The sequence below is a fragment of the Sinohyriopsis cumingii genome, chromosome 19, assembly GCF_028554795.1.
Source record: "Sinohyriopsis cumingii isolate HCF-2022 chromosome 19, ASM2855479v2, whole genome shotgun sequence".
NCBI lineage: Eukaryota > Metazoa > Mollusca > Bivalvia > Unionida > Unionidae > Sinohyriopsis > Sinohyriopsis cumingii.
In genome coordinates, this window is record NC_142979.1 from 48,847,184 (window position 1) to 48,859,223 (window position 12,040).

The 12,040-nt window shown below is 34.6% G+C and overlaps 1 protein-coding gene across 2 annotated transcripts in view; it reads left to right on the top strand.

Annotated features, from left to right (window-relative positions):
- Positions 1-10,324, top strand: part of LOC149775663 (ankyrin repeat and FYVE domain-containing protein 1-like) — a 139,325-nt gene extending 129,001 nt beyond the window's left edge. For both annotated transcript variants that reach the window (XM_089944143.1, XM_089944144.1), the window contains exon 25: positions 3,039-10,324. In XM_089944143.1, the coding sequence (XP_089800269.1) occupies positions 3,039-3,171 (133 nt within the window). In that variant the 3' untranslated portion in view covers positions 3,172-10,324. The remainder of the gene's footprint in view (positions 1-3,038) is intronic.
- Positions 10,325-12,040: the final 1,716 nt, after the last annotated feature.

Consider the following 12,040-nt stretch of genomic DNA (forward strand, 5'->3'; position numbering starts at 1 on the left):
TTCAGTTTTTATCTCAGAGATTTGGCTTCACAGAGGCAAACCTTGAATCTGGTAGGTCCAGTGTCGGCAGCCCAGATGACCACCAGACCCATTTAAAACAATCAGCACAGCCTATCAGCTTCGCTGGATTCGCCAGTGAAATTTCATAGGTAAGAAGATTTCAATAACTATCTTCTTAACCATATATAGGGGTCACATATCACGTGACCCTAGGCTGTGTTGCTGATGAAATTAGGAGAACGGGTTATCGTTCAAATGGGGAATCCAGCCATCATTCCCTAGAAGGTACCTGGGGTGGAGGTAGGATGCTCAGCATTCCTTCCTCCTATTACTTATTCTCCTAACGTTAATGTGATCAGGGAACGTATTTGAAGGAGAAAGCAAATTTTTAGTAAATTGTGTTTCTCCGAGAATACTTACTCGATCACATTACTTAAAAACCCTCCCAACCACCCCGCTATGCGAGCATCCTCATATAATATATATCGCTCAGCTTAAAAAACTAGTGACACCTGGCGGTGGCAAGGGGAGGTAAGGGGCAAGAGTCATTGCCCTTTGGTCTATATGAGATAGACCGAAAAGATGAATTTTCGTCTTTTAGTAGGGCTGGATTCGAGAGGTAGCAGGCTTATATCCCTAACGTTAATGTGATCGGGTAAGTATTCTCGGAGAAACACAATTTACAAAAAATTTGCTTTCTTTAAAATCCTAACCCTATGCAAAATACGAAACTGTAGAGGGCCACCTTAATACTGTAAAAGATAGTCTGGTTCCCTGTCTAACTCCATTAAATCTAATATGAGATGGGGGATCCAGATCAAACACAGATATGCTAGTTACCTGGAATTTTAATCATATATCCATAGTTTTTGCTTTTATTCCATGAGTACGTATTTTAAGGGTCATTTTCACAACTTGTTACAAAATGGTAAGGTTTGGCAGGTGTGCAAAGCTATTGAGATGAATTGTCCATTACATAATCTTTGTGTTCATCTGCCCATCTTTCCTTGTGTCACATGATCTTGTGAATGCATCTAGTCACACAGTTTTTGATGGATTGCCATAAAGCTTGATAAATATTTTGGTCATCATCTGCATATGTGATGTTTTACAAAATGCTTTGCTCTCACAAATTTCTTAAGAGTTATTGCTCGTTTTAACTCTCAACTGTATGTATTATATGACACAATTTTTAATTCAGTCTGCAGTTTTTGATGGATTCTATGAAACATGGTATATATTATAGTCATCTTCTGAAGGTGTGCATATTTACAGGTCACTGGGCCATAACTATATTAATTAGGTGATATTGCTTTGGATTAAGTCTCAAGCACTGCTTAGGCCAGAACTAGGCATTTATTACCAGACCCTTGGAACATAAGATGGTCATTGTAACCTACATTTAATATTTTTCTTGGTTGTTTTTACATTTAACTTGTGATCACATTGATGTTTTAACTACTGTGTAATACTGGTATACCGAGAATGATGGAACATGGCAATAGGATGCATCTTGATAAGTATCTAACCGAGTAAGCATCTTAAAAGTAGGTCATTGTTACTTATCTATCACATTTCAAAGCCTTTGGTTCAGTTATCTAAGTCATACCAATGGTGATGGTAACCAGAATTGACAGTCCTCAGTCCTGAAAGTCTGGCGACTTATAGGAAAGGAGGTATAGTTTAATTCTGACACAGTGAGGGCCAGAGTAATTTTACTTTCAGTACAAACTACATTAAGAATCTAATTGTGCTTTCTTTCCCCGTATAAGTCATCACATTTTCAGGACCAAGGACCATCAGTTCTGGTTACTATTACTGTTGGTTCGATTTAGTGGGCAGATGTGAAAAAATGGGGATGTCATTCTTACCAGAAAAAAAATAATTCAGTTGGAAACAGGGTAAACATGTTTAATGAATCGAGATTTTTGTGCACAGTTATCTCCAGTAGTAAACACCAAAACATTATCCGGTAAGTGTTCGTTATTTATTAAAGTAATAATATCCTGTAAGTGTTCTCTATTTGTAGGCAGTGATATGGTGCAACCTTGTTTACCTAGCCCACTTCTAACCAGCATTGAATGTACACACAATAGAGATATTAATTTTCTGAACAAGATTTTCAGGAAAAATTGTCATGTTTATTTGAAAACAAATTATCCAGATAGTGAGAAATGTAATTGTTTAATGTCTGGAAATTTTGGATAAATGAAGGTAAATTTATCAAGAAACATAACACATTCTTAGAAATGTTCTAATAATACAGTCTTGTGTCTGGAGCAAGGACAACAGTCCCTATAATCCAGATCCAGTGTCTGCAACTTAGGCTCGTGTGCCAGACTTTGGAAGGGCATGTAGTATGAGTTACAGTTTTGTAAGTTTTGTATTGTGTGTACTAAAAATGATAATTAAATTAAATGGCCAAATATGACTTAGTATGCAGCATTCTACAGTTGAACTTAATGCAGAAGTTTGAAAATGTTGCCGATGCCAGATTTATAGTCAATGACATGGGTGTGAAGATTGGCATCTGGTTAATGGCTACTTTGCTAAAGAATTATCTAGACCAACAGCAATTTGTCCTTTTCTTTGTAACATAACTACATTGATTATACATGTTTGCTGTGTGCATGTTTGCCAGAGCATGAGAAGAATTCGAACCCAGGGGTTCAAAGTCTTTGACAATTACTCTTGCAAAACATTTGCACACAACCGTTTTAAGATCATGATTGTTCCATGAACAGTTACTATGCACATATATTATATATACCAAATACAGGACACAAAAGACTGAACTCATGCAGTACATGCAGTTCTTAAGTTTAATGCTGACATAACAAGATAAAATGAAACTTAAAATGTTAAAACCAGCCAGATCTTGTTGAGAATTATTTCATATGAAAGTAGATATCAATAAACATAGGGCCTTAAAAACAAGATTCATTTTTGCCAATTACTGTTGAGTTGAAGATTCTGCACATTGTTCATTCTCTTGTCACTTGTACTTATAATAATGTAAAATCCATTTTTACTTTCAGCCGCCACTGTGGACGTTTATTGTGTGCAAAGTGTTCAAATAAGGACATGCCTATTGTGAAATATACTTTATCCAAACCAGTCCGAGTGTGTGACATTTGCTTTGATGTTCTATCACTAGGAGGAGTATTCTAACAACATCATACCATGGTGTCCTGTTTTACACCTATACAGAACTCATTCAACTGCAAATAACATTGACCCCGATCTACAATCACATACCATATTTATTAGTATACAAGCCATATGCAGCTGCAAACAACACAGCATAATGCTTTGGTAGTCTAGGGTCTGTGTTGTTTTTCTTCTGACTAGTTCTAATAAACTGCATAAACCCAGATATGCTGGCACATTATGTTAAGGCCTATGCTGTTTGCTGTTGTGTTAGACTCGTACATGATTACAATAGTGATCTCAGATCAGGGTCTATGCTATTTGTAGTTGGTTCTGACTTGTAAATGATAGTGATGTTTATAGTCGCTGGCTGACCAGGGTCATGTTCAAAGTTTGACACATATTTATACAGGAACAAATGTGAAAGATATCATCAGCACACTACAAAGTGACCTTCCACAATGAGCACGCAGCATCCAGGGATTTTCTTACTGCACACAAGAGTGCCTGTCCATCAATTGCAGCAAAGTGTAGATAAAAAAATTAAGTTTTTATCATTTGGTGCTTTTGTGTGTCTTCTTCTTAACATCAGTGTTTTTGCCAATAGGATCTAATATTACATATGTTAATTAACTGATAGTAAACTCCATGTTGAATTTTGAGACTACTCAGCTATAGACATTAATAAATAGTACACCCTTAAATATATATTTTACAGAAGCAGAACAGAAGTAGATTTTAAAATTGTGATCAGTAGGATTTATTATCATCTTAAAATTTATGCATTTTAAGGATACTGAAAACAAGTAATATTTGGTCATAATATGTTTTCTCTTTGTATGAAAATATAATGAGCAAATTCAGAACATGACCTAGATTCTGATTTCAGATATTAATGAATGTTGCAATTAATTAATACAAGTCACATGCCTGGTGATAACATTTCTTCCCCCATATGTTATCTTAAAATCCACTTTGAATAAACCAATGTTTGCTATATGCCTGCACCTACATAAACTCTAATTTTAAAGCATTATTAAATTTGTAATATTTCTTAGTGGTCGAGTTGGTTTTAGGAGAAAGCATACTTTTCAGCATTTTGATGTTAATTTGCCATAAAAGATATTAACTGCTCAGAAATTTTCCCCTTAAAGCATCTTGAAAAACAAACAATGTAACAAGACAAAAAATATAAAAATACTTACACAATTGTTCCTGCCAAAATCATTTTGGGTCAGTCTTCCATTTTTATCTCACCTTCACCCAGAGGTTGGCAGACTTGAAATGAAAGACCCCCAATCATTGTGAACCACATTTGATAACTTTGTTACTTACCTCAATAAATATCCCACCATTGGCCATAAACTCCCCAAATTACTGGGTAAAACAAAATGGTATTCAATTAACAGCCTTTTGTTTATATCTTTCAGTCTTAATCAGAATAGGTAGCAGAATTTCACAGGTCAACAAGCTGTTGGAAATGGTGCCCAGATGACTGGTTCTGGCTGATTTTCTTAAATGTGATTAAAATACCAAAAAAATGCCATCTTTTCACTTTTGTAAAAAAAACATTAAAATTTTCAAAAACAGTATATTTCAACTATAAAAGGCTACATGCAGTATTCTTTAAAATTGTATTTTTGCCCTACCACTGGTAGAATCACATGTATGCTTAGAAGATTTGGTTCTATAAACGTAATGCAGTGTTTGCATTTCATTCTTTGTTCATTGGTTGCAAATAAAAGTTACTTTATGATGCTAGTTATGAAGCAAACTAATTTTAACCAAAATCTTATTGTCACTAAAATGAAGAAATGAAGCAATAGTTATGGTAGAAATGCTGTCATTTACCCAGACTTACAGTTTTGTAAACAAGTAGACATTAATAACTATTTCATATGTGCCATGTTATACTAAAGGTATTGTAAAAAAGAAACAAAAAGACCTACTGGTGTAAATCTGATATCAAATATGGCCACCATGACATCCATCTTGAAAATTTGCTTCAAAATGGTAAGTCGCATTGACATGAGATTTCTAGCAATAGACATCTTATGATGCGTGGTTGGTTCTCAATCAAAATGGCGCCAAGTTGATATTGACTATGTCCACAACAGCAGCTAATTTTAAAATCTTGTTTCAGCACTCTGCAGTTACAAGAAAGAAATGGTCTTGTATTGAATTCCTGGATATTCGTACCATCTAGTAGAGCATTAGTCTCTTCAAGGGACTCTTGTTCATGTTATCAGTTTTGTTTTAGCATTCTGTCATTGATATTGATTCATGTTAAATGATGTTCATCTCATGTTAGAGAAAAACAATTTGATCTGTTACAAAACACATCATGCAATTACATTCTTACTTTTTATTAGGCAAGGAACAACAAGCACCAAATTTTGCTAATTCTGCCATCGGAAAATCTGTAAAATTATGTGTCACTAATATGCTAAAATTCAAAATTAGCTACACTTTTATGACTGTAAAGTTGTTTATCAGTTTTACATTTCATGGGCAGAAAATGCATTTAACTTGTAGAGAATAATGGGCATATAAAAATTAAATCACGCATTATCTTCTACATCATTGTGTGATTTTTCTTATTGTCAAAATTCACTTGAGAGCTTGCATTTTAAAAAAGGCCAGTATTGCAGTAAATATTATCCATTTTGCTCCATTTTATGAGAGATTAATTCCAAGTATAATAATATTTAGCATGTATTAAAAGGAATGATAGCAGATGTGTAAAAAAGTTTTTTAAAAAAGGAACATCTCAGATAGATTTGTTATTTGCCCATGAATGGCAAGATGTTATCATTTTTCTGATGGTGATGGTGGCAGTCTGAATAATATTAAGATTGTGTATTCAAGTATTTTTAAAAGTCATGTATCTTCTACATCATTTGCCAATGTGTGTGTATTTTGGCTTTTTAATGTAGCTTTAACAATTTTTCAGTCATGTCACTACAATGTCTGCTGTGTGGCAGTTTATAGCCATGTCTAGCACTGAGACATCAGGCAGCAGACATTTAGCATCATCCCACCCAGTCACATTATCCTGACAACAGTCCTAACACTAACCTCTTTAATGCTGAGCACCTTGTGAGGCAGCTGCTAGTACCCATTTTGTGAGTCTTTGGGATGATTCAGTTGGAGTTCAAACCTGCAAACTCCTGCATCCAGTGGAGATGCTCTAACCACTAAGGCCACTGGAGTGGCTATTCAGCTAATACTTGGATGTAATGTTACTATATACTTTAAGTTTATACCCAGATCTCCTGTTTTGACTGCATAAGTAGAAAGGTTTTTGATTCATCATAATACAGGTCATATGCAAATTCACACATTCTACAGAACTGCCTAGTTAATATTTTGTTTTAATTTGAAGAATGGATTGAAATATTTCAAATACTGAACAAAACATGAGTACTGTTTTGAAACCTTCAGTTAATATGTCCTAAAAGACTAAGTATGAAACTACAATTTAATGTTAATTTTGCGCTTGCTGCAGAAAATGGTATCATTTTAGCTTAAAAAGTCATTTTGTTTCACTACAGTATACAGCTGCAAAGGGTGATAAATATTAGACTCTCTTGTTCATGGTACATTTGTGTCTGTGCAATGCTTTGATCAAACCAGTGCTTCCATCCATGACAGAAATTCATTTAAAGTTTTATTATATCAGCATTACACACAGGGAAATTCTGTATCTCAGTAGTTAGTACACAAGACTCAAAGGTCACAAGGCCTCGGATATGGGAGGTCATGGGATCGATCCCTGGCCGAGTCATACCAAGATTTACAAACATGGTACTAACAGCTGCATTGCTTGGCACTCAGCATTAAGAGGTTAGTGTTAGGACTGGTCAGCCTGATGTCAAGATAATGTGACTGGGTGAGACATCATAATACATGTCTGCGGCATGATGCCCCAGTGATAGACATTACTATAAACTGTCATACTGCAGACATCGTAGAGATATTACTGAAAAATTGTTGAAGCTATTAAAAATCCAAATCACACACACACACTCTCAAGTTCAAATCCCACCCAGATTAGTTGACCTGAGGATTGTCTCATGGCAACACTCTTTCCATTGCCTTGGTACTGTATAGACTTTTAAATGTGGAAGAGCCGTTGAACATCAAAACAGTTTGCTCATATAAGATCCCCTATGTGCAGAGTTTCCAATTTCCAGTCTAATGGATTGCCTAATTTATATTGTGTACTTAATTTAATGAGATTATATCCTTACATTGAATCAGAATAATGATCATGTTTTGAGCTTAAATTGTCAGATGTCTTTTTATAGAATACTCATTATTGAACCTCGTATAGATCTTGTCCATATGTCTTAAATAATATTTATATGAAAGTTTAACTTGTGATTGCAATCTAAAAGCACGTTTTTATCCATGCTATTTGAAGAAAAAAGCAAGACATTGTTTCAATGTTTCGGTTCATACATACACTTTCATTTTCACTGTTAACTATAAAACCATTGGTGGTTAAGGGATTAAACTTGATGGTTCATCATTACATGACATGTTACATAGTATATTTGGGGTTCTGTCAACAAGGTAAAGGGGGGCCCCAAGTGGCCGAGTGGTCTAAAGTGCTCTCCATCATGGATCACTGCCATCTCACTTCCGTCTGCGTGGGTTCAAGTCTCGGGCTCAGCCAATGTGGATATGTGAGAAAGCTTGCCAGTAGCTTTTCGTGGGTCGGTGGTTCTTTCCGGGGTTTTCCCAGGTTCTTCCTCCAATATTAATACTGGCTGCCATGTATAGCCTATCTTGTGCTGAAAAATGGCGTTAATCCCTATAACAATAACAACTACAAGGTAAAGGTTCAAGATTTTGTCATCACACATCCCCTTCTGCTCCATAATCCATTGAGATTATTCTTATACATTATCACACCACATTGTGGTGCTCTCTTTAATGTCAAGGTCATGGCTTAGTGTTTTTTTTTTTCCATGACAATTTCCCTTCAACAACTCTATTGAAAAATTAACTGAAGCTTGGTATACTGCATAGCATCAGTGGAAGGCATGTCATCACATTAAGGGTCCTATCTTCTGCTGTATCATTTTAGAGCTGCTAAAGATGAACTGATGACATTTTATATAGTCATAAAGCAACACTAGAAGGTGTGTCATGTAATACAATACTTTTACTGTCTTCAAGCTCATGGCCAGGGCTCAGCATTAAAATATTCCATCGTCACGGTCAATGTTCATTATTTTCATTTTCTATCACAATTTCTTTTCCACTACAAAGTGTGGCATGTACCACATTGGGGATCATGTACCACATTGGGGATCCTATCTTCAAGAACAAGGTCATAGATCAATACTTTTGGTTTTAGTCATGTTTAACCTTCTACTTGGAGAGCTGTTTATGGATAAAGAGAGATGGAGAAATAAATGGATGAAGCTTGGTAAACTTTTATATTTTTCACTGAAAACATTTGGGGTATTATCCTCAAGGTCAAGATCACGTCAGTATTTTTTTTGCTTCTGCTTTATATCATAAATCAGTCTGAAATAAGGAATAAACTATGGTAAATTTATTCTTCTCAGTTTGATGGCATTTCATGTATCACATTCAAAGTCAAGGTCACTGTTAAATGTATGTACCCCTTTTCTGAACTGTTTTTCTATGTCCCTTAGAATAGGGCAGTGAAACTTGGTTACTTTACATGCCTACCCAGTAACTTTACGTCTATGTCTTAAACGTTATATTAATATAAGTATAATCTGATACTCTTTTAGGTCATGCATAGAGAACTGGTCATACTCATTTACCTTGTATAATTTTGCTAGTTTACATTTTGGTGGTTTTGGAATATTCCCCCTGCATAATGATGAGATTATATCTTATTTTTATTTTTCTTGTTGAACCTGCTGTGGCAAAAGTTCAACATAGCAATTGGTGTTCTGGTGCATATCCATCCATACGTCTGTCCACACCCTAGGTTAATCTCAGTATTCATGTTTTAACTTTGCTTTCTAATTTGTCTAGGATTTTAAATATAGCTTGGCAGCAGAATCAACACGTTGGCCATGGCTAGCTTCTTATTTATTCTAAACAAATCAAGATTTAAAAAAATTGAATATATACAGTGGGCTAATTACTATTTACACACCTTACAGCTACAAAGACAAATATATACTATACCATGACAGTACAATCAGTTTCAGATAGGTGCTTGATCTTCAAGTCTATTGACTTGATTCCTTTGCTTTAGTAAATGTGTTTTATTTTCCATTTCTTGGTCCAGAAGGGCATAAAACATTCCTCACGGTCTTTTATGTGATAAGAACACTATTTGCTTTGTTGGTTTTTATATTTATTTCTCTGTGAACCAATTGAGTGTAAGCTTACATTGTAACTGTTGAATTATGTATTAATTACTGGATGCCATCCCAACTGTATTTTATGCTTCTTGTATTGTGCCATTTTAGTCAATATTCTTGTACCTAACTTACAATTTTAGTTGATACAAAGGATTTATCAACCTCAAAAAAAAATTGTATACATCTCTGCTTATCACGAGTTTCCTGGAGTTGATATATCCTTTTAACAACTACTATAAAAATTCAATGTTTGATCATTCATTCACAAATATAGTTGTTTCAAGACATGAGATTTCATTCATTTCCACTTTTATAATTTCACTGTTCATATATATATTTTATTTAATTCTTAACTTAGCCAGTATTTTGAATACATTGTACATGTATAAAACTTTGTTGATTCCTGTCATAGAAAGGTACTGATATAGTAAACAGGAAGTTTCATATATATTATCCATTAATGACTGTCTTGGACATTTTGGTCAAACATTTATTAAAGTTTAATGAAAATTAATGCTAGACTTAAAAAAAGCTAATATTGAATTGTATTTGTCTACATGGCAACAGAAGTTTGTAATTCAAGTAGTCAGTATGGCTTTAATTGTAATCCAAGTACTCAGTTTTGGCTACAATATATGTCATCTTATTGGTCACTAAAGCTATTAATAGAAGTTTTCATAACCTTATTTACAGTATTATGTGTTGTTTAGAAAATTGTGGTAAATGCAAAGCTTCCATTTCTTGTGACTAATTTAGACTGATGCATACTTATTTATGTAATCATATACTGCTATCTATTAAAACTTTGTATTATGTGTCATATTTCATGTTATTTTAATACCCTTGTAGCAAATAAGAACTGTTTCATATATGGAATATTGAATAGTTATTGTAATGGCAGTTTCTGGACATTCTAACAAGATATGTTTGACCCTTTTTGAGTTATCAACAAATGTGGGTTGACAGTTTTCATTGTAAAACTCATCAAAAGGGCAATTGCTATTTAAGTATATTCAGTCCCAGGTCAGCTACCATGGGGTGTTCTTGAGCAAGACACTTTACTCTACCTGCCTGTGTGTGTGATTTGGATTTTTAACGTAGCTTTAACAATTTTTCCGTCATATATCTACAGTGTCTGCAGTGTGACAGTTTATAGTGATGTCTAGCATTGGGGCATCATGCCGCAGACATGTAGCATGGTGTTTCACCCAGTCACATTATCCTGACACCAGGCCAACCAGTCCTAACACTAACCTCTTAATGCTGAGCGCCAAGTGAGGCAGCTGTTTGTACCATTTTTGTAAGTCTTTGATATGACTCGGCCGGGGATCGAACCCATGACCTCCCACATCTGAGGCAGATGCTCTAACCACTAGGCCTCAGAACTAAATAACCTACTTGTATTGCAGTCCATAAAACACCAAACCAAACCGCTGTTCTAGGCATCCTAGTATGTAAATATTTTATATATTCTTTACTTAAATACTCATCCAGATTCTCTCTACACCAGTGATATGGATACAGACATAGTTAACACAAGAGTTTGGATTGGAAGAAGCCCGATTATTAAGTTCAGTTTGTCACTCTTTCTATGCATGGGTAATATTTGGTTATCTCCCTTGTGAATGGAACATAACATCTCAAGGATGATTCTGGTGTTGTAGAATTTATTTTAGTCTTGTAACCTACTTAAGACCAATTAGAATGATTCTGATGTAATAAGCTACAATAAACACTCACTTTTTATCAGCCACACTTCCAAAGAAAGAAAAAATATCCAAGACAACTCAGAAAAATGATACAAAACAGAAGGACATCCATATTTTTAAAAAATGATCCTAAACCTAAACCTTATTATGTTGTTGATTTTTGGGGTCCAAGAAAGATGGCTTATTTGTGAGTACATAATTATGTACCTGATAAAACCTCTTTTTATTTGTATTTTTTCCATCATACTTAAAGGCCAAATATAGAATACAAATTGCTGGTAACTAAAAAGTTACTTTAAATTCATTTGTCATTTCTACTTTATTAACAGGAAATGCAGGAGGATAAGTTCAATAATTATCTGGGTTCTTTCATGAAAAGTCTGCATTAATTAGCACGTTACTAGTGTTAGCTGTGTATTTGTATCAAATTTTCACAATGTATGCAAACAGATCACATTTTCTGAAACTTCGCAAGAGAGGTGTTGTAAAAGAAATTTAAAAAGAAAGCCTGACTGAATGCATACGCATCCAAAGTGAGACAAGGTGAACCTCGTGAATGCATACGCATCCAAAGTGAGACAAGGTGAACCTCGTGAAAACAAAACTTTCGTCCTGTTGCACCATATCTGTCTTCTTATAAACATTTCTTATGTATACAGGTTAAAAACATTTGGCCATGTCTTCCATATGAACTTGGTTAAGATGTCATGTCTAGCTATGTCTTACAATATCTATCCGCTTAAAACAACTTTTGGACATATCTTGCCACATCTGCCTAGTTAAAACAACATGGCCATATCTTGCTACATCTACCTAGTTAAA